Source organism: Diceros bicornis, chromosome 19 (assembly GCF_020826845.1).
Source record: "Diceros bicornis minor isolate mBicDic1 chromosome 19, mDicBic1.mat.cur, whole genome shotgun sequence".
NCBI classification, from domain to species: domain Eukaryota; kingdom Metazoa; phylum Chordata; class Mammalia; order Perissodactyla; family Rhinocerotidae; genus Diceros; species Diceros bicornis.
The window spans coordinates 47,872,497-47,899,252 of NC_080758.1; the positions used below are offsets into that span (position 1 = coordinate 47,872,497).

At 39.6% G+C, this 26,756-nt stretch overlaps 1 protein-coding gene across 1 annotated transcript; it reads right to left on the minus strand.

The window, feature by feature from the left end:
- Nucleotides 1-3,691: 3,691 nt before the first annotated feature.
- On the minus strand, nt 3,692-5,065 carry NKX2-4 (NK2 homeobox 4). The gene is made up of 2 exons (XM_058562161.1): nt 4,645-5,065; nt 3,692-4,302 (listed from the first exon to the last, which is right to left on the minus strand). The coding sequence occupies exons 1-2, from the start codon at nt 5,051-5,053 to the stop codon at nt 3,692-3,694; spliced, it is 1,020 nt and encodes a 339-aa protein (XP_058418144.1). The 5' UTR covers nt 5,054-5,065.
- Between the last annotated feature and the right edge of the window lie 21,691 nt (nt 5,066-26,756).

Below are 26,756 nucleotides of genomic sequence, written 5' to 3' on the forward strand. Positions count from 1 at the left end.
TGCGTGTGAAATAGGAACAGAGTTATTCACTACTGAAAAATAGTTTGCACAACTTAGAATTAGGCAATATTAGTGGTTAACCTTTTATCAAAAGTCACCTAAACGATTACTGAAATGAGGTTACATGGAACTTTTAAAAAAACTGAAATAGGCATTTCATTCAGCTGCAGGTAAACATTCTAAAGCAAAAACAAACGAAACAAAAAAAAAACCTCTCCCAGAAGCTTCCATTATCTCCTAACTTAAAAATAATAAAAATGATCTTGAAATCACAAAGTTATCTCAATACTTACTGGAGAAAGTGAGTTCCTGACCAGATGTGGATGTGGTTCCCAGTCTGCAAGTCTTCTTTGAATCTTCTCCAGATGCTTATCAAATCTCACTAGCAGTAAGAGGCTATTTTTTAAATAAAATGTATCCTAGTTCCCTATCTCATTGGGTTTGGGCATGGCAAGTAGCCATATTAGAAAAAACTGAAGTAATTAACGTACAGGGATTTATGCAGGACATGTTAGTGTTATGTTGAACAGTTGGGAAATGTCATTCATGCTTCGAACTACATCTGAAATTTATATTGCCACCACCTAATGCATTAGTTTAGGCAAAAATTCAATCTAAAAATTCAATCGATGGGTCTTTATGTGATTATGGCTCACAAATTTATTCCATAAGTCTTTCTAAATCATCAGTATTCAATGCAGCTAACAAAGCAAGTCTTTGGAAGGTGCTTGCATTTAGTGAATAGGATTGAGTCTCTGATTTGCTTTAAATTGAAAGTAAACAATCGATAGCAGAATGGAGTTTGAACACAACATCTGTGTTGATAAAAAGTCTGATCGACTACTTGTTCTGACGATTAGGTTTTAGTTCTAAGGAAAGTATTAAATAGAAGACAACTCGGTTACATGTCCACCCTTCCATATACAGAACACCCTTCCTGTGTCCTTCAACACTGCACACACTCTCACACACACACACACACACACACACACGTCCATTTACAGCCCAAGATTACAGACAAGTACCTGAAGTCCCTGCAGTTCCTCTCTGCATCTCCAGTTCTGGGTTTTGGCTTCTGTGCCTCAGTTGGAAAAGATAAGTTAGATTATTATGAAACCCCAAAACATTTAGGAAAATGTCACCTCTGCGGTTAGCATTTCTGAAACGGAGTTGTGCTGTGGCCTCTGCTAAACTTTGAGGGGCTTTGTTCCACTCAGACCCTGCCGCCAGTCCTCCCTCTTGGTTGTGAAGATACTTATCCTCCTCTTCAGTTAATGAGTTTCACCTAGTCTGGCCGTTTGTGTTTTTATAAAAGATCTGCAAAGCACTAATTGCAAAAGAAGAAAAAAGATCTTGTTTTACATGTGGAATTCTATAGTAAGCACATTTTCTATTTTAATGTTTCAAGAGTCAAACCTTATCCTAATTTCAAGATGTGCACACACAAACTCAGTACGTTTCTGGGTGTAGAATATTAAGCCCTCTATAAATTACTTCTGGCTTGGATCTTCTACTACTTACAGGAACGCTAAAAGGAAAAAGATATGCCTACACCAAATACACTTTCAGAAAGTACTATATAAAAAAGGCTATTTCTTCTTAATGATCTTTTTGATAGAGAGTTCACTTAGTCTAAGGGATTCTTTGTTCCAAAAATAAAGTATTAAGGAAAAAACTGTCCATGCAGATTTATTTTCTTTAAATATGTTACTTAAAGTCCTTAGTCCATAAGCTATTATTGTTTTTTGTTAAGTATTGGGCTGTAAAAAAAAGAAGAATCCCAAACCATGTGGACTTGCAGAACACGTTTTCTAGAAGTAAAATTTCAGAATTCTGGTACTACTATAAGGGAATCAAATCAATATAAACAGGCATTTTGAAATTTGGCACATCAGTAATATTTATGCTAGCTTGGTTAACATTTTTAAAGTCAATCCATAATATGCAAGAATCCAAATTGGGAGAATTTTCTGTAGGTGCATTGCACCATTTTCATACTATTTTTCTGCTCAAATTATTTCTTTTTAGGTAAAATGTTTTAAAAATTAGTTGTTTCCCAAACAACCCCTTGATAAAGGCTGATCCCGTTGCTTCTCTAGTGTTTCTTTCCCCTCAGTGAAAGGGACTGGAGTTTATTTTTTTTAACTATATAAAATACAGTTTAAAGAAAGTACAAGTTTAACTTCTAAAACACCTCCCTAAGGGTTCACTTTGCACATTCAGAAAAACACGAGAACAATGAAGCAAAATAAAATGTTTCAGCCTCAAATGGTAATTCTAAAACTTCAAATGTAGAAGAGGTTTAGGGTCTCTGGTAACTATTTGTTTGATCATTTATAAATCACACTTTATCCATATTATGTTTTTAATTTTCATTCATTTTATAAGCTCATGTTCTTCAGCTTTTAGTATTTTTACTTGAATAACAGTTATTTAAATTGAGTAAACTGAGCAGTGTTGTCACATCATGCCAACTAATGTAAAAAAAAAACCAAACCAAAACAAAACCTATACAACTTAGTGAAAAGGAAATGACCACTTGACTTTTACAAAAAAAGTACTTAAGGTTCTTTTAAATTATATTTAAATATCCATTTGGAACACAAGAAATATGAATTGGAATATTAGAGTAAATACATTATTTGTACAATAAAACACCAAGAAAATTGGTGTGCAACCCCTATTAAATTCTAAATATGATGAAGAAATTATAAATATTTTAGTTACTTATTCTTTACATCATGATTACAATTCAGTAAATCATCTTATTCTCTTCCTTCTTCTTGACATGCTTTGAAATATAGATTAATTAATTGATGTCCATTTTAGCAATTTCTCTTGCTGATTCTAGTATCTTATCAAGGTATTCAAGGTATTCAAATTCAGATAAGCCAATACCTTAGAAAGAGCATGTCTACAGAAAAATAGGATGTATTTATTTTATCTATTGATTTGGGGAGAGCAGATTCCATATTTTTCAATCTTTCTTTCTTATAATGAGCTGCATTTTGTGGGGCGGGGGGAATCTTCTTTTAGGGCAATAAACACTCATTTGCCAAATAATGATTAAGACATTTAAAAATCATCATTAAATTTAAAAAGCTGTATCAATCCATATAAGCAGTATTTTGATTATTTTTATCCCATTTCTCTATTACCTAAATGGCAATAATTCCTCTGCAATAATGTTGCTAAGTGTATGATCCACCTTGAGCTACAATTCACTTTACTTTCAATCAAACATTAATGAAATTGCACTTAAGGGGGGCCCTTCGAAAATTAATCGCCCAAGATAAGGTCCACTTCAAAAAGGATTCATTGTTAAAGCTGGTTGATTTTTAGAGCTACAAAGACCAACAAAGTTTCCAACTTGTAAAACTCGGAGAGCTTTGGTTAGGAACGTGGTGGATGTGGACTCAGCCAGCTTTTCGCATAATTTAGGAACTTCTAGAAGGAGGAAATCGCCACCTCAAAGCCTCCTGGCGTGATATCACATTATTCGATTCCGGGGCTGTCGCTGTCCCCCACCCCCCGCAAAGAGGTTCAGAGCCTGCCCCTCTCCACGACCATGGTTCGTGTTTGACCACCGTGTACTCAAGAGTCCGTTTCGGTAAGTTTCCCCCATCCGCTCCCGCAGTTTCTCGCGGACCCCTCGGGGCGCAGGCAGGACCCCGCCGCGGGGCGCCCGCGGTCACCACGTCCTGCCATAGAGCAGGTTGGCGCCCAGCACGCCGCCGCCGTAGTCCCCCGCGGCGGCGTCCAGGGCAGCCAGGCCGCCCGCCGGGCCGTGCAGCGCGGGCGGGCTGGGCGACAGCGCCTCGAGCTCGGGCGCGGGCGTCGCGGCGGGCGGCTGCGCGCCGGCCTGGCCGGGCGTCGGGGTGCCCGCGCCGTTCTGGCACGGCTTGCCGTCCTTGACCAGCACAGGCACCGCCACGCGGCGCGGGGACGGCGGCGGCGGCGGGCCCAGGCCGGCCTCCTGCTGCAGCTGCTGCGCCGCCTTGTCCTTGGCCTGCCGCTTCATCTTGTAGCGGTGGTTCTGGAACCAGATCTTGACCTGCGTCGGCGTCAGGTGGATCATGCTGGCCAGGTGCTCGCGCTCGGGCGCCGACAGGTACTTCTGCTGCTTGAAGCGCCGCTCCAGCTCGTAGACCTGCGCCTGCGAGAAGAGCACGCGGCGCTTCCTGCGCGGCGCCGCCGCCGCCGCGTGCAACGGCGCCAGGGACTTGGCGGCGTCCGCGATGCCCGTCAGCGACCCCATGCCGGCTACGTTCACGCCCGCCGACGGCCCCATGAACCTGGAGACTGGGGAGGGGCCCAAGGGGAAGCCCGGTGAGCGCCGCCGCCGCCCCGCTCTCTTCACACCGCCGCGGCCGCAACGCCGGCGGAACCTCTGGCTACGTCCCAGGACCCCCGCGCCCCCAGCCGAGCTCCGAGACCCCCGCGCGCCCTCGGCAGGGGCCCCGAGACCCCCCGCGCGCCCTCGGCCCGGGCCCCGAGACCTCCCGCGCGCCCCAGGCGGGGGCCCGGAGTCCCTGCCCCGCGCGCGTGCCGGCCCCGGGCTGCAGCCCCCCCGCGCCCGGGCTGTGGCGGGAACAGCCCGCACGGGCCGCCTGCCCGCAGTCCCGCGCTCCTGGCCCCGCTCACTTGACGAGTAGCGCGGGTCCGGGTTGGCGCCGTACCAGCCGGCGGCCGCGCCGCCCCGCATGCCGTCCGTGTAGGCGGGCAGCTCGCCCACGTTGCCCAGGCCGCCGTTGCAGTAGCCGCCCACGGCGCCGTGCGGGAACTGCGAGACGCCCGGCGGCATGTGGTAGGTGGCGGCCACCGCCGCCGCCGCCGCGCTGTGTCCCGCCATGGCGTGCGCAGGCTGCACGCCCGCCGCCGCCTGCGAGGGGGGCCCGGGCGGCTGCGCGCGGTAGGCGGCGGCCCCCAGGGGCGCCCCCAGGCCGGGCGGCGCGCCGTCCATGGCGCCGCCGAACTTCCTGTAGGTCTCCTCGATGGGGCTCAGGATGTCGGACACGGAGAAGGGCGTCGTGTGCTTGGGGCTCAACGACATGGCTCGGCGGACGGCCAGGTAGGGGGGCCCGGGGCGGGCGCGGGCGGGACGCGGCGGCAGCGCCTGTGACGAGGAGTCGGCGGCGCGGCGAGCCCCCCGAGCTGCGGGATCTGGGGTTTATGTTAGTCCGGCGCCAGGTTTACGACAGACTCGGGGGGCGGAGCAACATCCCAAACGAGCAAACAATGGTCATTGACATCTTTTTCTCTCGCCCCCACTCCCCATATTGGAGGCAAAAAAGGTAAACGGGGCAGTTGGGTGTGTCTTGAAAAGATGACCCCCCTTTGCTTTCTCCATCCTTCCCGCCTCTATCCCGGCAGTTACCCCAGCCCTCGAGCAACAGAAACAGAAACTCCAAGGCTGGCGTGGAGACTTGACGTGAAGGATTCCGCCCTTCTCCCCATCCAGACCCCAGTTTTCCTAAAGTGACTTCGTAGCAAAGTCCAGTGTAACTGGGGAGGGGGATGTGGTGCTGAGTTGGTGGGAGGGGGGATGGGAGGGGAACCAGGGGCTGTGCGAGGCTCGCCTCGTCCTCTCCAGCTATCAGCCCCTCACTCGCTCCGTCATCTAAAGTGTTAAAAAAAAAAAAAAAAACCTCTTAGATCCCACCATAAGAGCGCATAAAGAGATGAGATACAATGACCGTCTTCTGCCATTGTAAGGCTTCTAATTTATGCATCTTTAGACTCTTAAGCATCATTTTGTGGGCAACCAAACAGGCACTTCCAAATTAGCTCAAAGTATCCAAATCCAAAGAAGAGAGAAAATACACACAGAGAGACACTCATAAATACACAGATGCTAACTTGTAAGTATTCTGTTTTTGCTTTGTGGGGATGGAGGTTGGATAAGGGAAAGAGGGTACATTTTTATTTGGTAGAATGTTTCTTGTTTAATTTGCAACTGTAAAGTTCTTTACAGCTTTCTTTCCCTTTGTTTTTTCCTTCTCTGTCGCTAAAGAAAGTAAATATCCAATGTAGAGTTTATTTTCCTATCACTACCATGATCAAAAAGAAGAAAGAGAAAAAAAAAAACCCAAATCCAAATATTTCTAGCAGTTCGAAATGGGTCTTTTTGTTGTTGAAAAAATATAACCTGTTCAAGAAATATGACATGGATGCAGAAATCAGGTGAAAATGGTAGTTTCTCTTGGAAAATACAAAACCACAGATAAACTGATTTTTAAAAAACTTTGTCATCCCTTGATTTGCAAATTTACCTGCATAGCAAAGAAGAACTTGGACGGTGTGAACTCTTCACCAAATGCTGAACACGACCAAGAATAAGACGAAAGAAGTGTGCAAAACATATTGACTAAATTTTGAAAACAATCTTGCAGTTAAAAAAAATAACAGGGAAATGAAGATACGATTTTTAAGTTTTCCTGAAGACTGAGGCAAGAGAAAGAAAAACAAGAAAAGTGCTTTCTTAAGCAAGATCTTATTGTTAAAAAAAAAAAAAAGAGGAAGAAAAGGAAAAGAATGTGTGAAAACGATTCCAGTTTAACCCAACAGTATGTGTCTTGAAGGCAAGAACAGTGTGTTACCTATTCCTTTTCCTCTTTGGCTTCAGCTTTTTGGTTGGAATGTCTTTGGTGTTTTTGCTCTTAGTTGTTTTAATCATTGTTTTGTTCGTTTCAGTGAGTTTTGCAAAGAATCTGCCCTCTCTAGTGGGTGGGGAGAGACCAGCATGGTCACCTTTGGGAAGCAAGTGTCAACTAGCCAAGTGTGTATAGTAGTATTTTTAAAATACAAAAAGAACAAAAGGCAAAGTTAACGTGAGTTGTTTGCAGATGTCGGTTATTGACTTAGCAACGTGAATATTGCTGCAATTTTAACATGATGCTACTTTTACAGGTCTTTCCTGAACTTGAAACACTTGAGCTAGGTCTTCATCCTCACCTGCACTGGAATTGCCTACTTAATTTTTTTTTAAATTAGTGATGCAAAAAGAAGCACCTATGTGTGTATTTAAGTGATTGCTGGAATCCTGAAAACTGCAGTTTGGCATTTAAGTTTTGGTTTAATTCAAATTGTGTTGTTTACTTCTATTAGCTTAAATAAAAAATAGTCTTTCGTTTCAAACTTTCCTCAGAGACAACAGGGTAAGTAAAAATAGTTGTGTTATGACATCTGTGGATATAAAAGTCTCTTGTGAAGCATTATATTTTATTTTCCAAGTTCAAAGATGTTTCAGAAATGACACCGATTATCAAAATCTTCATGTTGATTAGTTATCCGAATTGAAAAACTATTTATAATTATTGTTTTTTTCCAGACAGTTATTATTTTTTCTGTTTCCAGGCTGTATATTTTATCTCGTGTAATTTTCTTTATAGAACTTTGGGATAGCAGTTTATATCAAATGGTTATACTACAAGGTTGTTGCTTATTTTGTTTTTCAACTGTATCGAGTCCTGCGACAGGTGCGTTTACATCTGGAAGGCTCCCATCTTTAAATAAAAAGCACTTTATCATATCTGGGGCCTCTGCAAAGAGTCACTTTCTGGCTGCTTGAGAACCTGATGCCCTGAATAGTACTCTTTCACTGGAGGTGAGCAGTTATGGGGAAAATCCACAGTCTTCAACATTTCCCCCTATCAGTTATTTGTGTCTCATTCTAGAAATTACATACCTTCATGCTGGAACACTATTTGGATGTGTGCAGATGATTCTGAAAATAGATGTAGTGGGGGATGTGTATGTACATTAATATACACACACAAATTAAAATAATCCAATTGATATTCCGTTAAAGCTTTTCATCAAGTTCATTTCATCAGATTATTGTCTGCCTAAATTATGTTTGGAAATTTATACTCAGTAGATTCTTAAATACTATTGACTAAATTGGATTTCATAGGAAATATATTTCTTTTTTTTTTTTTAAAGATTTTATTTATTTATTTATTTATTTCCCCAAAGCCCCAGTAGATAGTTGTGTGTCATAGCTGCACATCCTTCTAGTTGCTGTGTGTGGGACTCGGCCTCAGCATGGCCAGAGAAGCGGCGCGTTGGTGCGCGCCTGGGAACCGAACCCGGGCCGCCAGCAGCGGAGCGCACACACTTAACCGCTAAGCCACGGGGCAGGCAGGAAATATATTTCTGAGGAATGTTTTCTTGTTGGGTTTTTTCTTTCCTTAAAAACAATGCTGGCACTCAGCAAAAAAATGCAAATACTATCAAAAGGAATACAGTGAAAATATGTCCCTCCCTCTCCTATCCTCCAGCTTCCCAGTTCCCCTCCTCAGAGACACTGTTACCTGTTTCTTCTGGGATAGTCTATACAGCTACCATTTTACACACAAGGGGTAGCATGCTCTATATGGTTTGGTACCTTGCTTTTTTCGTAGTTCAAGTTTCTGTAATTTTATACATCACAGTACTGGAAACTTAAATGCGCTGTGGCAGATAAAGAAAATTTTCCTAGACAAAAAGATTCAGTAGGATCTCTTGGCCTTCTGACGAAAATATGATATTTATTGAAAATCTCTGATGTGTTAGTTAATCTTAGGGCCAAAAATATTTGGCAGGAAAGTTCTGAAGTAGGAGCCTTCCCCAGTTTTGGGATTTGCTGTTGTCAGACAGAAGCTCAGAGAAGGGGGCCTGAGAGATGTTGAGAAGCCTTCTGACATACCCAGCCAGTACTTAAAGGGAAATGTTGTTTTTCTAGGGTAGCAAATAGATTTCCAATGTGTCCCAGATTTCCTTCTAAAGACAAACTGTGTTTGAAAATATAACTTTCTGCATGATACCCAAGAAGATAAGTACCCTTTAGAAATGAGACACTTGCTACCTTTGTGATTAGTTCTAAATAGTTGTGAAATAATTTGATTAATAGAATTCTCATTTTGTGGAAGTAGCTTTAAAATATCATCTTTGCAATTGGGAAGAAATAAAGAAACATATCCGGATGCTAATATTTTGTAGCAAAATTTGAGGTTATAAAGAGGAAATAAAACTGCTGTGGAGATGAAACACAAAGTTTTTTAAAATTATTTTTAAAATGTTTCTAATTTCACCAATTTCTGAAATTTTGTTCTGTTTCTTTTTAGTTCTCACAAAGGCTTTTTGTTTTAAATGTTCATTTCAATTATTTTGAATCTCTTACAATAACTTTACACTTGTATTTGTATGACTTTGTTGTTCTCTCCCCCTCTCCTAATGGGGGACAGCAGAGGGAAGGATTTTCACAGTACCTACGTGCCTCCCTGCCAAGCTTCCCTCTCTTAACCCTCAGTCCGTCTGTCCTCAGTCCGTGGTGCACTGAAACACAACTAGGGACGAGGGCCGAGGAGAAATGGGAATCTCTCTCCTTGGGAGAACAGGAAGAAGAGGTTAGAGAACTGGAAGCCCCCCACCTCATTCTCAGTAATCCTTTCATATTTTTTTCACAAAATGCAAACTCCTTCCGGTTTAACTCCTATTTAAAAAATCTTGAGTCACCCTTTCCTGAGATTCAGATATTTTAGATTGAAAATAGTTTTCTAACCAATGAATATATTTTAAATTAACGTGATTATTAGTACAATATGAAAATGAATGGAAGGTGTTAAAAGACATTATTCTTGCTGAAGTCATCATAGTAATGAGGTCCAGTTAAATGATTTCTAAAAAACAAGAAGAAAAGCTACAAGCCTCCGCTCCTGGGGTCAAGCTGTACTGCTAGTTTTTATAGTCATGGTAGAAAATAACAGGCTATACCAGGGGAGGAAAAATATGAAAAATACCAATATGTCACAACGCTTTCACCCTAGGATTATGAGCTTGAGCTAGAAGTTTAAATGTTTCTGTTTTTGAAATTATTTTTTAGAGTAAGTGATAAAATACACATTATGGGAAGCAATGGCAGTATTGAAATATATTTCTTATTTCTGATAACATTTACTTGTATATCTTGCTTACATAGAAAGTTTAACTTTTTAGAATAACATTTCCATTGAACAATATCTTTGACTTTTTTTTTTTACATGTTTTGGAATGTCATTAAATGGCTCTTTTATAGGAAAAAAGGATCCTTTGAATTTTAACTAAAATCATATTTCTATTTATTTTGTGTGAGGAGCTAGTCATTCTAAAGGTTCTACCATATCTCTACACATTCCTGACTAGAGTGAATACATATAGCTTTTTAAAAAATATATACTTTTATAAACTTTTTCTCATACACTCTCAATTTTTCCAAATCTAAGAGGTTCAATGAATTTAATGTAGTCTCTTTCTTTCCTACAAGTCCCGTTAAAGCTGTATCACCTTATATTTACAAATTAATTTGTAATTATCAAGGAAGGTATCAGTCTTTACACCTAAGTCAGGTAATTGCGTTATTTGTTGCCATCACTTACTTGAAGGAGAAACTCTGATTTTTGACGTTTCGATAAATTGATTATTTGTTGTATTTATTAATAAAGTTTTACTGTATACATTTTAGGAGAAATAACTATAACAGTAATATAACTAGAGAATAATTTGCTCAATTTGGACCTTTTCTGTTCTGTGTACTACAAATGTTGAGGAGATACTTGACAGATATTTGTATGTATCTGTCTGCATTCTAGATTGAGAATTGTGCTTGAAGCAATAAGCTAGTGTTCACCTCATGAATCAATATCAGTTTTGGTAGATTTTAAACAATTTGATTATTGCTTCAATAATTTGCATTAAAAAGCTTAATGTGAAATAATTTCATTTATCTACTTTATACAGTCATTGAGTGCCATTAGGAGAACTGACTGATAAAAGTTGCTTCATAAGGTTTCCTTAAGAAAAAAAAAAAAGTAGAAGCCTAATAAAATAAGTCTTAAACCACAACAAACCTGTCAGATGAATTTGAAAATTACTAATTATTGCCTCAAAATACCCAGTTTGTGAAATAAACTAATAATGGGATCTGACTCTTCAGTAAACCTAGTGTTTATTAAGTTCTTGAAAATGAAGGACTAAATTCAAAAGGTAATTTGACCTTGTCACTGTATAGGGAATTACATAGAGCTAATACTGAAAAGGCAATTCAAACTTTTGCTGTTAGAATTAATGGAAATTTCACAAAAGTGCCACGAGCTATTGAAATTTGGCCAAAAATGCCAAATAAGAATTGCTTGAGAAAATCACTACGAGCTTGAATGAAAGCAACTTGTCATTGGTATACAGTATGTCTTTAAAAATACATAATTATCTAATAGAAGAAATATGTAACATTTGGAGATCATCTCTTCGAAAATAAAAAGCATATATATTCAAAATAAGTTAAAAAACAAACCTAACTTAACCATAAGTGGCAAACTTCCATGGGTGAAAGTTTTTTAAAAATTACACAGTAAAAAAAGAAGAAATTTAAAATTGAATTTATAATTGTTCAATAAATCTTGAACTGTGAAGGGTATATTAAGGTTGAATGTTGTGGATAAGTTGTTCTAGGAATTAGATAATGGAATACAAGGTAATTGTTTTAATTTGTTTTTTTTTTTCAATGTTTTCTATCCTTACTATTATAAACAAAAAAAGAGTCTGAAAGATCTGAATGAAAACGATTTCACATATGAAGTTTTATTTTTCTGTGATTAGTCTGGTATGTATGATGATTTCTTCTAGAGTTAGTTCTCTTAAATGCAATATTTCTTGAGAATAATCAGTGGTAGGGCATACATGATTGAGCTACTGTTGTGAATATAATTGATGACAGACTGCCTTGATACAGCTCTTATAAACGATTTGCAGAGATTAAAAGAGTGGTGGAAATGGTGGTTTAGGAATTGCTTTCTGAAGACACTAGAGGATCGAAAAGAAACCTGGGATTTCCAGTGCCCTCTGAAATCATTTTCATAAAACCCAGGTTTAGTAGGTACAAGTGTTGTTTAAGTGCTCTGCTCCTGAAAAAAAATATTTATGTGGCATAAAGAGATTATTTGGTCATGGATTTTAAATGAACAAATGGAGTATTTATTCTGTACTGGTTCAAAAGGAGAAATGGAGAATTTCTGTATATTCAATATTCCATATGTGGTTGCATTTAACTACATAGGTGATAAGTGAATATAGATAAATGCAAAAATCAAACACTTTTCATATCGAAGAAAGTCGAATCACAATTGTCCTTGGCTTTCTATGAATAGATTACCACATTCCCATATGTTCAAGCAGTAAGTTGCATTTCTCTCACGTAGATATTTTGTTTTTTTATCCCATTTGATATTTTATATCTCTCTCTTTTTTTATTGCCATAACGTTGGTTTATAATGTATAAATTTCAGGTGTACATCATTATACCTCTGTTTCTACATAGATTACATCCTGTTCACCACCCAAATACTAATCACAATCCATCACCACATACATGTGCCTAAGCACCCCTTTCTTCCTCCTCTCTCCTCCCTTCCCCTCTGGTAACCACCAATCCAATCTCTGTCTCTATGTGTTTGTTTGTTGTTGTTTTTACTTCTACTTATGAGTGAGATCATATGGTATTTGACCTTCTCCCTCTGACTTATTTCACTTAGCATAATACCTTCAATGTCCATCCGTGTTGTCACAAATAGCTGGATTTCATCATTTCTTATGGCTGAGTAGTATTCCATTGCGTATATATACCACATCTTCTTTATCCATTTGTCCCTTGATGGGCACTTAGGTTGCTTCCAAGTTTTGGCTATTGTGAATAACGCTGCAATGAACACAGGGGTGCGTGTATCTTTACACATTGGTGTTTTCATGTTCTTTGGATAAATACCCAGCAGTGGAATAGCTGGATCATATGGTAGTTCTATCCTTGATTTTTTGAGGAATCTCTATACTGTTTTCCATAGTGGCTGCACCAGTTTGCACTCCCACCAGCAGAGTATGAGAGTTCCCTTCTCTCCACATCCTCTCCAACACTTGTTGTTTCCTGTGTTGTTAATTATAGCCATTCTGATGGTCATGAGGTCATATCGCATTGTAGTTTTGATTTGCATTTCCCTGATAGTTAATGACGTTGAACATCTTTTGATGTGCCTGTTGGCCATCTGTATATCTTCTTTGGAGAAATATCTGTTCAGGTCTTTAGCCCATTTTTAAATTGGGTTGTTAGCTTTTTTGTTGTTGAGGTGTATGAGTTCTTTATATATTTTGAAGATTAACCCTTTATCAGATATATGGTTTGCAAATATCTTCTCCCAATTGTTAGGTTGTCTTTTCGTTTTGTTGATGGTTTCCTTTGCTGTAGAAGCTTTTTAGTTTGATGTAGTCCCATTTGTTTATTTTTTCTATTGTTTCTCTTGCCCAGTGACACATGATACTTGAAAATATGCTGCTAAGACTGATGTTGAAGTGCTTATTTTCTAGGTTTTCTTCTAGAAATGTCATGGTTTCAAGTCTTACATTTAAATCTTTAGTCTTTTTTGAGTTAATTTTTGTATCTGGTGTAAGATAATGGTGTATATATATATATATATATATATATATATATATATATATATATATTTTTTTTTTTTTTACATGTGGCTGTCCTGTTTTCCCAACACCATTTATTGAAGAGACTTTACTTTCTCCATTGTATGTTCTGGGCTCCTTTGTTGAAAATTAGCTGTCCATACATGTGTGCGTTTATGTCTGGGCTCTCGATTCAGTTCCATTGATCTGTGTGTCTGTTTTTGTGCCAGTACCATGCTGTTTTGGTTAGTATAGCTTTGTAGTATATTTTGAAATCAGGGAGTGTGATACCTCCAGCTTTGTTCTTTTTTCTCAGGATTCCTTTACCTATTCGGGGTCTTTTGTTGTTCCATATACATTTTAGGATTCTTTGTTCTATTTCTTTGAAAAATGTTGGAACTTTGATAGGGATTGCATTGAATCTATAGATTGCTTTAGGAAGTATGGACATCTTAACTATGTTAATTCTTCCAATCCAAGAGCACGGAATATCTTTCCATGTGTTTGTGTCTTCTTCAATTTCTTTTAACAAAGTTTTGTAGTTTTCAGTGTAGAGACCTTTCACCTCTTTCGTTAAGTTTATTCCTAGGTAATTTGTTCTTTTTTTTTGCAATTGTAAATGGGATGGTATTCTTAATTTCTCTTTCTGTGACTTTGTTGTTAGTGTATAGAAACGCAACTGATTTTCGTATGTTGATTTTGTATCCTGCAACTTTACTGTATTTGTTTATTATTTCTAAAAGTTTTTTGGTGGCTTCTTTAAGGTTTTCTATATATAAAATCATGTAATCTGCAAATGGTGACAGTTTCATTTCTTCCTTTCCAATTTGGATCCCTTTTATTTCTTTTTCTTGGCTCATTGCTCTGGCTAGGACTTCCAGTACTATGTTAAATAGGAGTGGTGCAAGTGGGCATCCTTGTCTGGTTCCTGTTCTTAGAGGGATAGCTTTCAGTTTTTCATCATGGACGATGAAATTAGCTGTGGGTTTGTCATATATGGCCTTTATTATGTTGAGGTACTTTCCTTCTATACCCATTTTATTCAGAGTTTTTATCATAAATTGATGCTGTATCTTGTCAAATGCTTTCTCTGCATCTATTGAGATGATCATGTGATTTTTATTCTTCATTTTATTAATGTGGTGTATCATGTTGATTGATTTGTAGATGTTGAACCATCCCTGCATCCCAGGAATAAATCCCACTTGATCATGGTGTATGATCATTTAAATGAATTGTTGTATGTGATTTGCTAATATTTTGTTGAGGATTTTTGCATTGATGTTCATCAGTGATATTGGCCTGTAATTTTGTTTTTTTTGGTTGTCCTTGTCTGGTTTTGGTATCAGGGTAATGTTGGCTTTGAAGAATGAGTTAGGAAGCTTCCCCTCCTCTTCAATTTTTTGAGAAGCATAGGTGTTAAGTTTTCTTTGAATGTTTGGTAGAATTCACCAGGGAAGCAGTCTGGTCCTGGACTTTTATTTTTGGGGAGATTTTTGATTACTGTTTTGATCTCCTTACTGGCGATTGGTCTATTGAAATTGTCTACTTCTTCTTGATTCAGTGTTGGAAGGGTGTATGATTCTAAGAATTTATCCATTTCTTCTAGGGTATCCAATTTGTTGGCATATAGCTTTTCATAGTATTCTCTTATAATCTTTTGTATTTCTGAAGTGTCTGTCATAATTTCTCTTCTTTCATTTCTAATTTTACTTATTTGAGCCTTTTCTCTTTTTTTCTTGGTGAGTCTAGCTAACGGTTTGTCAATTTTGTTTATCTTTTCAAAGAACCAACTCTTGGTTTCGGTAATTTTTTCTTTTTTCATCTCTATTTGATTTATTTCTGCTCTGATTTTTATTATTTCCCTCCTTCTACTGATTTTGGCCTTCGTTTTCTCTTCTTTTTCCCATTCCTTTAGGTGCATTGTTAGATTGTTTGAGATTTTTCTTGTTTATTGAGATAGGCCTGTATTGCTATAACCTTCCCTCTTAGAACCACTTTTGCTGTATCCCCTAAATTCTGGCATGTTGTATTTTCGTTTTCATTGGTCTCCAGGTATTTTTTGATTTCTCCTTTGATTTCTCATTGACCCAATCATTGTTCAGTAACATTTTGTTTAATCTCCACGTATTTGTGGCTTTTATGATTTTCTTCCTATAGTTGATTTCTAGTTTCATACCATTGTGGTCAGAAAAGATGCTTGGTATTATTTCAATCTTCTTAAATTTATGGAGACTTGTTTTGTGGCCTAATATGTGATCAGTCCTGGAGAATGTTCCATGTGCATTTGAAAAGAATGTGTGTTCTTTGGTTTTTGGATGGAATGTACTGTATATATCCACTAAGTCTATCTGGTCTAGTGTGTCTTTTAAAGCCAATGTTTCCTTATTGATCTTCTGTTTGGATGATCTATCCACTGATGTAAGTGGAGTGTTAAAGTACCGTACTATTATTGTGTTGCTGTCTATTTCTCCTTTTATGTCTGTTAATAATTGCTTTATATATTTTGGTGCTCTTACGTTGCGTGCATAGATATTTACGAGTGTTATATTCTCTTGTTGGCTTGTTCCCTTCATCATTATGTAGTGGCCTTCTTTGTCTCTTTTTACAGTTTTTGTTTGAAAGTCTATTTTCTCTGATATGAGTACTGCTACCCCAGCTTTCTTTTCTTTGCCATTTGCATGGAGTATCTTTTTCCATCCCTTCACTTTCAGTTTGTGAGTGTCTTTAGGTCTGAAGTGTGTCTCTTGTATGCAGCATATATATGGGTCTTGTTTTTTAATCCAATTAGCCACGCTATGCCTTTTTTTTAATTTTAAATTTATTTATTTTCCTTCTATTTATTTTATTTTATTTTTTTAAATTTTTTGTTTATTGCAGTTACATTGGTTTATAACATTGTATAAATTTCAGATGTACATCATTGTACTTCTATTTCTGCATAGATTACATCATGTTCACCACCCAAATACTAATTACAACCCATCACCACACACTTGTGCCGAGTTATCCCTTTCGCCCTCCTCCCTCCCCCCTTCCCCTCTGGTAACCACCAATCCAATCTCTGTCTCTATGTGTTTGTTTGTTGTTGTTATTATCTACTACTTAATGGGGAAATGATACGGTATTTGACCTTCTCCCTCTGACTTATTTCACTTAGCATAATACCCTCAATGTCCATCCATGTTGTCACAAATGGCTGGATTTCATCGTTTCTTATGTCTGAGTAGTATTCCATTGTGTATATATACCACATCTTCTTTACCCATTCGTCCCTTGATGGGCACTTAGGTTGCTTCCAAGTCTTGGCTATTGTGAATGACGCTGCAATGAACACAGGGGTGCATGTATCTTTAAGCATTGGTATTTTCAAGTTCTTTGGATAAATACCCAGCAGTGGTATAGCTGGATCATATGGTAGTTCTATCCTTGACTTTTTGAGGAATCTCCATACTGTTTTCCCTAGTGGCTGCACCAGTTTGCACTCCCACCAGCAGTGTATGAGAGTTCCCTTCTCTCCACATCCTCTCCAACACATGTTGTTTCCTGTCTTGTTAATTATAGCCATTTTGATGGGCATGAGGTGATATCTCATTGTAGTTTTGATTTGCATTTCCCTGATAGTTAATGATTTTGAATTTCTTTTCATGTGCCTGTTGGCCATCTGTATATCTTCTTTGGAGAAATGTCTGTTCAGGTCTTTTGCCCATTTTTTAATTGGGTTGTTAGTTTTTTTGTTGTTGAGATGCATGAGTTCTTTATATATTTTGGAGATTAAGCCCTTATCAGAAATATGGTTTGCAAATATCTTCTCCCAATTGTTAGGTTTTCTTTTCATTTTGTTGATGGTTTCCTTTGCTGTAGAAGATTTTAGTTTGATGTAGTCCCATTTGTTTATTTTTTCCATTGTTTCTCTTGCCCAGTCAGACATGGTGCTTGAAAATATGTTGCTAAGACCGATGTCGAAGAGTGTACTTCCTATGTTTTCTTCTAGAAGTTTCATAGTTTCAAGTCTTACATTCAAGTCTTTAATCCATTTTGAGTTAATTTTTGTGTATGGTGTATGGTAAGGGTCCACTTTCATTTTTTTGCATGTGGGTATCCGGTTTTCCCAACACCATTTGTTGAAGAGACTTTCTTTTCTCCATTGTATGTTCTTGGCTCCTTTGTCGAAGATTAACTGTCCATAGATCTGTGCGTTTATGTCTGGGCTTTCGATTCTATTCCATTGATCTGTTTGTCTGTTTTTGTGTGAGTACCATGCTGTTTTGGTTACTATAGCTTTGTAGTATATTTTGAAATCAGGGAATGTGATACCTCCAGCTTTGTTCTTTTTTCTCAGGATTCCTTTAGCTATTCAGGGTCTTTTGTTGTTCCATATAAATTTTAGGATTCTTTGTTCTATTTCTGTGAAAAATGTTGTTGGAACTTTGATAGGGATTGCATTGAATCTATAGATTGCTTTAGGAAGTATGGACATCTTAACTATGTTAATTCTTCCAATCCAAGAGCACGGAATATCTTTCCATTTCTTTGTGTCTTCTTTAATTTCTTTCAGCAATGTTTTATAGTTTTCAGTGTACAGATCTTTCACCTCTTTGGTTAAGTTTATTCCTAGGTAATTTATTCTTTTTGTTGCAATTGTAAATGGGATGGTATTCTTAATTTCTCTTTCTGCTACTTCGTTGTTAGTGTATAGAAATGCACCTGATTTTTGCATGTTGATTTTGTATCCTGCAACTTTACCGTATTCGTTTATTACTTCTAAAAGTTTTTTGGTGGATTCTTTAGGGTTTTCTGTATATAAAATCATGTCATCTGCAAATAGTGACAGTTTCACTTCTTCCTTTCCAATTTGGATCCCTTTTATTTCTTTTTCTTGCCTGATTGCTCTGGTTGGGACTTCCAATACTGTGTTAAATAGGAGTGATGACAGTGGGCATCCTTGTCTGGTTCCTGTTCTTAGAGGGATAGCTTTCAGTTTTTCACCATTGAGGATGAAATTAGCTGTGGGTTTGTCATATATGGCCTTTATTATGTTGAGGTACTTTCCTTCTATACCAATTTTATTTAGAGTTTTTATCATAAATTGATGTTGTATCTTGTCAAATGCTTTCTCTGCATCTATTGAGATGATCATGTGATTTTTATTCTTCATTTTATTAATGTGGTGTATTAGGTTGATTGATTTGCGAATGTTGAACCATCCCTGCATACCTGGAATAAATCCCACTTGATCATGGTGTATAATCTTTTTAACGTATTGTTGTATGCGATTTGCTAGTATTTTGTTTTTTTATTTTTGGGGAGGTTTTTGATTACTGTTTTGATCTCCTTACTGGTGATTGGTCTATTCAAATGCCCTACTTCTTCTTGATCCAGTTTTGGAAGGTTGTATGATTCTAAGAATTTATCCATTTCTTCTGGATTGTCCAATTGGTTGGCATATAGCGTTTCATAGTATTCTCTTATAATTTTTTGTATTTCTGAGGTGTCTGTTGTAATTTCTCCTCTTTCATTTCTGATTTTACTTATTTGTGCCTTCTCTCTTTTTTTCTTGGTGAGTCTAGCTAAAGGTTTGTCAATTTTGTTTATCTTTTCAAAGAACCAGCTCTTGGTTTTATTAATTTTTCTACTGTTTTTTTTTGGTCTCTATTTCATTTATTTCTGCTCTGATTTTTATTATTTCCCTACTTCTACTGATTTTGGGCTTGGTTCTTCTTCTTTTTCCAGTTCCTTTAGGTGCATTGTTAGATTGTTTATTTGAGATTTTTCTTGTTTGTTGAGGTAGGCCTGTGTTGCTATAAACTTCCCTCTTAGAAAAGCTTTTGCTGTGTCCCATAAAATCTGGCATGTTGTATTTTCATTTTTCTCCAGGTATTTTTTGATTTCTCTTTTGATTTCTTCGTTGACCCAATTGTTGTTCAGTAGCATTTTGTTTAATCTCCACGTATTTGTGGCTTTTCTGATTTTCTTCCTATACTTGATTTCTAGTTTCATACCGTTGTGGTCAGAAAAGTTGCTTGGTATTATTTCAGTCTTCTTAAATTTATGAAGACTTGTTTTGTGGCCTAATATGTGATCAGTCCTGGAGAATGTTCCATGTGCATTTGAAAAGAACATGTATTCTTTGGTTTTTGGATGGAATGCTCTGTATATATCTACTAGGTCCATCTGTTCTAGTGTGTCATTTAAGGCCAATGTTTCCTTATTGATCGTCTGTTTGGATGATCTATCCACTGATGTAAGTGGAGTGTTAAAGTCCCCTACTATTATTGTGTCTATTTCTGTTTTTATGTCTGTTAATAATTGCTTTATATATTTAGGTGCACCTACATTGGGTACATAGATATTTACAAGTGTTATATCCTCTTGTTGGATTGTTCCCTTGGTCATTATGTAATGCCCTTCTTTGTCTCTTTTTATAGTTTTTGTTTTAAAGTCTATTTTGTCTGATATGAGTATTGCTACCCCAGCTTTCTTTTCATTGCCATTTGCGTGGAGTATCTTTTTCCATCCCTTCACTTTCAGTTTGTGAGTGTCTTTAGGTCTGAAGTGTGTCTCTTGTATGCAGCATATGTATGGGTCTTGTTGTTTTATCCAATCAGCCACCCTGTGCCTTTTAATTGGAGCATTTAGTCCATTGACGTTTAAAGTAGCTATTGATAAGTATGTACTTACTGCCATTTTTTAACTTTTTTTTTCCTCAGTCTTTTAGTAGTCCTTCTCTGTTCCTTTCTCCTTCTATACAGAATTGATGGTCTCTTTAGTTTGACCTCTGTATGAAAGCTCTACTCTTTAACTCCCCTCCTCCCTCATTTTATGTTTTTGATATCATATCTAATCTCTTTTTTGTGCATTTGTATCCATTACCCTCTTATCATGGAAATAGATAATTTTTCCTATTTGTGGTCTTCTTTTTTCCCCTTAAATCAGTCCCTTTACCATTTCTTGTAGCACTGGTTTCTTGTTGACAAACTCCTTTAATTTTTGCTTGTCTGGGAAATTTTTGATCTCTCCTTCCATTTTGAATGATAACCTTGCTGGGTAGAGTATTCTTGGCTGTAAGTTTTTTCCTTTCAGCACTTTAAATATATCGTGCCACTCTCTTCTAGCCTATAAGGTTTCTGCTGAGAAGTCAGCTGATAGCCTTATGGGGTTTCCTTTTTATGTAACTTGTCTTTCTCTTGTGAATCTCTTTTAGGATTCTCTCTTTATCTTTAATTCAGGACATTTTGATTATGATGTGTCTTTGTGTGGGCCTCTTTGGGTTTATCTTGTTTGGGGCTCTCTGTGATTCCTGTACCTGGATGTCTGTTTCCTTCCTTAGGGTAGGGAAGTTTTCATCTATTATTTCTTTTTTTTTTTAATTTTATTTATTTATTTTTCCCCCCAAAGCCCCAGTAGATAGTTGTATGTCATAGCTGCACATCCTTCTAGTTGCTGTATGTGGGATGCAGCCTAAGCATGGCTGGAGAAGTGGTGTGTCGGTGCACGCCCGGGATCCCAACCCGGGCCACCAGCAGCGGAGCGTGCGCACTTAACTGCTAAGCCACGGGCCGGCCCTATTATTTCTTGAAATAGATTCTCTGCCCCTTTGTCTTGCTCTTCTCCTTCCGGGACACCTATAACACTGATGTTAGTGCACTTGATGTTGTCCGAGAGGTCCCTTAGACTGTCCTCACTCTTTTTAATTCTTTTCTCTTTTACCTGTTCATCTTGGGTAATTTCTTCTAGTCTTTCGTCCAGCTCGCAGATCCGTTCTTCTCTGTCCTCTACTCTGCTTTTGAGTCCCTCTAGTGAATTTTTCATTTCCAGTATTGTATTCTTCATTTCAGATTGGTTCTTTTTTATATCTTCCATTTCTTTGTTGACATTCTCACTGAGTTCAGCTATTCTTCTCCCCAGATCAGTGAGCCTCCTTAACACTCTTTGTTTGAACTCTCTGTCAGGTAGGTTGCTCATTTCTGTTTCACTTAGTTCCTTTTCTGGGGTTTTGTCCTGTTCCCTTACTTGGAATGTGTTCATTTGCCTCCTCATTTTGCCTCTTTCCCTGTGCTTATGCCTATGTATTAGGTAGATCAGCTATGTCTCCTGCTTTTGGATAGGTGACCTTATATAAGTGATGCCTTAGGAGGCCTGCTGTTTGCTTCCCTCAGTTCTCAATGTTCCGGGGGTGACCCCTATGTGGGCTACGTCTGTCCTTCTGTTGTGGCCTGTTTGCTCTCCCTGTAGGTGCCCAGGGAGGCCGAGTTATGCTCCTGGCCAGCTGTTGTAATGCTCAGCTGCTTGTAGTTGTTGTGGGCCCTTCAGTCTCTTTATCAGGTGTGGGGAGCCCCAGCACAGTTGGCTGCAAGTTCTAATAGCACATTTGTGTTGCAGTATTTCTTTTAAGTGAGTAGGCCCCCAGCGTAGCAGGTTGTTAGGCTCAGGGTATTACAATTGCTATAAGCCTCCAGCCTTTAGGTCTCTTGTCAGCTCTCTGAGGATTGCAGCTGGGTGGGGCTGGCCTCAGACATGGGAGCACCCAATTGTTTCAGGCTTTGGAAGGTGGGGCAAACCCCCTATGTGGGTCTTTGAGAAGCACAAGACTTCTGCAGCTGACAAGCCCTGCCGCCCACAGGTCCACACACACAGTCAACACAGTCCTGCCCTGTGGGCGTGCCCCGACCTCCTGAAGTGGATCCAGTCTCCCCACGGCAGGAGCCCCACACACTCCAGCACTGCCCCACATTCTCCACCTGCTCCTTATGCACACCCTGCCCCACTGAAGTCAGTTTAGTTGCCAGGCTGCAGAGAATCCAGTCACCAATCTATGCAGGCCCACAAGTTGCCTGAGGGCTTGTTGTTGGGTGGGGCCAGTCTCTAGGCTGGGCTGCCTGCCCTGGCTGAGCTGGATTAAATTGGACCTCTAGGGGGTGGGGCAGACCTGGGCTAGCAGGCCCCAGGGAGAACTCCAATGGCGTCTGTGTCAGCATGCCCACACCAGGCCACAACAATGGCCGCCGCCAATGTCCCAGTCCCTGGAGATGTCTCACCTCTCACTGCAATGCACTCAGAGCATATCAGGTGAGTCTCTTTTCAGCAAAGCACTGTGCACCTTTCTTTCTGGTGATTTTTGGTTGCTTTCTGAAATGGATGAGTTTGCGTGTGGGCCCTTTAAGAGCCAGTTTTAATTTCTTTGTGAACCAGCTTTTCTGGGAGTACTCCCCAATGTTTTAGTAGCAGGCAAAGTCAGATATTATGCCACTTGTCTCGATTGTGCTGGCTCCACAAAGTGCCTACAGTGGGGCAGCTCCCGGCTCAGGGCCCCACTCCTCCAGGGAGGCTGCGTACCTGTGGGCTGTTCCCTGGCCATCGTGAAGCTGGCGGCTTGTGAAGGCGGCATTTTTCCTCTCCAGAAGGGAGTTTCTGCCTCTTTCACCTCAATTAGGATTGTCCTTTGTTGCAGGAGTTCCTCTTATCCAGCTTTCAGTTATGTCTCGGGGGTAATTTTTCCATGAGTAGTTGTAAGTTGGCTGTGTCCGCGGGAGGAGGTGAGTTCCAAGTCTGCTTATGCCGTCTTGACTTCTCTCTCTCCCACCCTATGTCTTTTAACAGGAGCATTTAGTCCATTGACATCTAAAGTAGCTATTGATAAGTATGTACTTACTGCCTTTTTTAAACTTTTTTTCTCAGTGTTTTAGTAGTTCTTCTCTGTTCCTTTCTTCTTCTCTTGCTCTCTTCCCTTGTGGTTTGATGGCTTTCTTTAGTATTATGTTTGGGTTCCTTTTCTTAGTTTTTTGGTATTTGTTATAGGTTTCTGGTTTGTAATTACCATTCATATATAGTAACCTACGTATATAGCAGTCTATATTAACTTGATGACCTATTTAGTTTGACCTCTGTCTGAAAGCTCTACTCTTTTACTCCCCTCCTCCCACATTTTGTGTTTTTGATATCATATCTAACCTCTTTTTTGTGCATTTGTATCCATTACTCTCTTATCATGGAAATAGATAATTTTTCCTATGTGTGTTCTTCTCTTTCCCCCTTAAATAAGTCCCCCTAGCATTTCTTGTAGGACTGGTTTCTTCATGATAAACTCCTTTAATTTTTCTTGTCTGGGAAACTCTTTATCTCTCCTTGCATTCTGAATGATAACCTTACTGGGTAGAGTATTCTTGGCTATAGGTGTTTTCCTTTTAGCTCTTTAAATATATCATGCCACTCCCTTCTAGCCTGTAAGCCTTCTGCTGAGAAGCAAGCTGAAAACCTTATGGGGTTTCCTTTGAATGTAACTTCTTGTCTTTCTCTTGTGGCTTTTAGGATTCTCTCTTTATTTTTAATTCGGGACATTTTCATTATGATGTGTCTTGGTGTGGGCCTCTTTGAGTTTATCTTGTTTGGTGCTCTCTGTGCTTCTTGTACCTGGATGTCTGTTTCCTTCCTCAGGTTAGGGAAGTTTTCCACTATTATTTCTTCAAATAGATTCTCTGCCCCTTTGTCTCTCTCTTCTCCTTCTGGGACACCTATAACATGGATGTTAGTGCACTTACTGTTGTCCCAGAGGCCCTTTAGACTGTCCTCAGTCTTTGTAATTCTTTTTTCTCTTATCTATTCATCTTGGGTGATTTCCTCTAGTCTTTCGTCCAGCTTGCTCCATTCTTCTCTACTCTGCTTTTAAGTCCCTCTAGTGAATTTTTCATTTCCAGTATTGTGTTCTTCATTTCAGATTGGTTCTTTTTTATATCTTCCATTTCTTTGTTGATGTTCTCATTGAGTTCATCCGTTCTTCTCCCAAAATCAGTGATCATCCTTATGACTCTTTGAACTCTCTGTTGGGTAGGTTGCTCATTTCTGTTTCATTTAGTTCCTTTTCTGAGGTTTTGTCCTGTTCCCTTATTTGGAATGTATTCCTTTGCCTCCTCATTTTGCCTCTTTCTCTGTGCTTCTATCTTTGTATTAGGTAGGTCAGCTATAGCTCCTGATCTTGGAGAGATGACCTTATGTAAGTGATGCCTTATGAGGCTCAGCAGTGTGCCTTCCTCTCATCACCAGTTCCAAGTGTTCTAGGTGTGACCCCCGTGTGGGCTATGTGTGTCCTTCTGTTATGGCAGGGTTGTTCTTGCTGTAGGTGCCCAGAGAGGCTGAGCTGTCCCCCTGGCTGGCAGGTTGTAATGCTCAGCTTTGTGTGGTTGTTGTGGACACTTCAGTTCTTTACTGGGTGTGGGGAGCCCCAGCACAGTTGGCTGCAAGGTCTAATAGCACATTCCTGTTGCAGTTTTTCTATTATGTGTGTAGAACCCCAGTGTGACTGTTTGTTAGGCTCAGGGGCTTACAATTGCTTTAGACCTCTGGCCTATAAGGCTCTTGTCAGCTATCTGAGGATTGTACTTGGTGGGGCTGGCCTCAGGCATGGGAGCCCCCAGTTGTTTCAGGCTTTGGAAGGTGGGGCTGATCCCCTATGTGGCTGTTTGAGAAGCACAAGTCTTCTGCAGCTGAGAAGCCCCACCACCCTCAGGGCCACACACACAGTCAACACAGTCCTGTCCTGTGCATGAGCCCCAACCCTCTGAGGTGGACCTAGTCACTCCAAGCCAGGAGCCCCACTCACTCCACCAATGCCCCACACACTCCACCCATTCCTTGCACTCGCCATGCCCCATAGAGGTGGACCCACTTGCCAGGCTTCAGAGAATCCAGACAGCTTACTTAGCAGGCCCATAAGTTGCCCGAGGGCTTGTTGTTGGGTGTGGCCAGTCCCTAGGGCAGGCTGCTTGCCTTGGTTAGCTGGATTAAATTGGCGCTCTAGTGGGTGGGGCAGACCCTGGGCTTCCAGGCCATGGGGAGAACTCCAGTGTCGTCTGCCAGCATCTGTGTTAACATGTCCATAGAAGGTCACAACAATGGCCGCCACCAATGTCCCAGTCCCTGGAGAGGTCTCACCTCTCTCTGAGATGCACCCAGAGCCTATCAGGTGAGTCTCTTTTCACCAAAGCCCTGTGCACCTTTCTTTCTGGTGACTTTAGGTTGCTTTCTGAAATGGGTGAGTTTGTATGTGGGCTCCTATAAGAGCTAGCTTTAATTTCTTTGTCACCCAGCTTTTCTGGGAGTATTCCCTGTTGTTAGTAGCCAGCAAAGCCAGATATTATGCTACTCATCTTGGTTGTGCTGGGCCTAAAAAATTCCTGTAGCAGGAATGCTCCCTGGCTCAGGTCCCCACTCCTCCAGGGAGGGCTGTGTATCTTTGGGTTGCTCCTGGGCTGCCTTGAAGCATTGTGGCTTGTGAAGGTGGCATTTTCCTCTCCAGAAGGGAATTTCTGCCTCTTCCACCTCAATTAGGACTGTCGTTTGTTGCAGGGGTTCCTCTTATCCAGTTTTCAGTTCTTTCTCAGGGGTAGTTTTCACAAGAGTAGCTGTAAATGGGCTGTGTCCCTGGGAGGGGGTGAGTTCAGAGTCTGCCTATGCCACTGTCTTGACTTTTCAAATTGTAGATATTTTGACATAGAGGCTCAAGAGGAATTTATTATATGATGCAAAAAATAAAAGCTTAATTATACATTTATTCTTTCTCTATCTTGATTTATAAAGGATATGAAGCAATTTATTAATAAATATATTTGTGTACTTTAAACATTTAGTAAGAATCAGGACCTCATAAAAAAGGATCTTATATAAAGAGTACAACACCAAATCAGCTCAATTAAGGTAACTCTGAGGGGTGCGAGCAAAATAATATGGTCCAGATATGTAGCCTTCTGATATTCTAGGAATGAACTCCATGCTTTTCAAAGAAGACTTCATAGAAACCACAACATTGTTTGACAGTCTGGTTATTAGAAAGTTCTTACGTTGAGACTAACTGTGTCACTGTAGTTTGCAGGTATGAGTCCTAGTTAGTCCTTTGATGCCAAGCTGTAAGTCTAGTCTCTTCCCATAAAGCTCTATAAATATAAGAAGATATTATATTATTATCATATTATGTTGTCTCCTTTTCATACAAAAAATCCCCCAGAACAAAAAAAATCTGGAATGAGCATATATGATTGTATTAACCAAGAATTTATTAAGTGATTACTCTATGCTTAAGACTGTCCTAACTGCTTTATAAAATTGAGAAGGGAGCCCCTCTGATACCAGAGAGAGGAAACTTATTCTGTCATCCATACCCTGATCTTGAAACAGTACTTTTAAATTATATGTACATATATATGTTTATATATATGCTTGTGAATGTACATGAATTTTATATATATATTATATTATACATATATATATGCTTGTGAATATATATGAATTTTATATATATTATATTA

What these genes read in the sequence shown, in the direction of transcription:
- NKX2-4 (XM_058562161.1), bottom strand. Translation starts at nt 5,053, where the DNA reads ATGTCGTTGAGCCCCAAGCACACGACGCCCTTCTCCGTGTCCGACATC. An exon ending in GGACCCGCGCTACTCGTCAA is followed by an intron (nt 4,303 to 4,644) that starts GTGAGCGGGGCC and finishes GCCCCTCCCCAG; the next exon opens with TCTCCAGGTTCATGGGGCCG.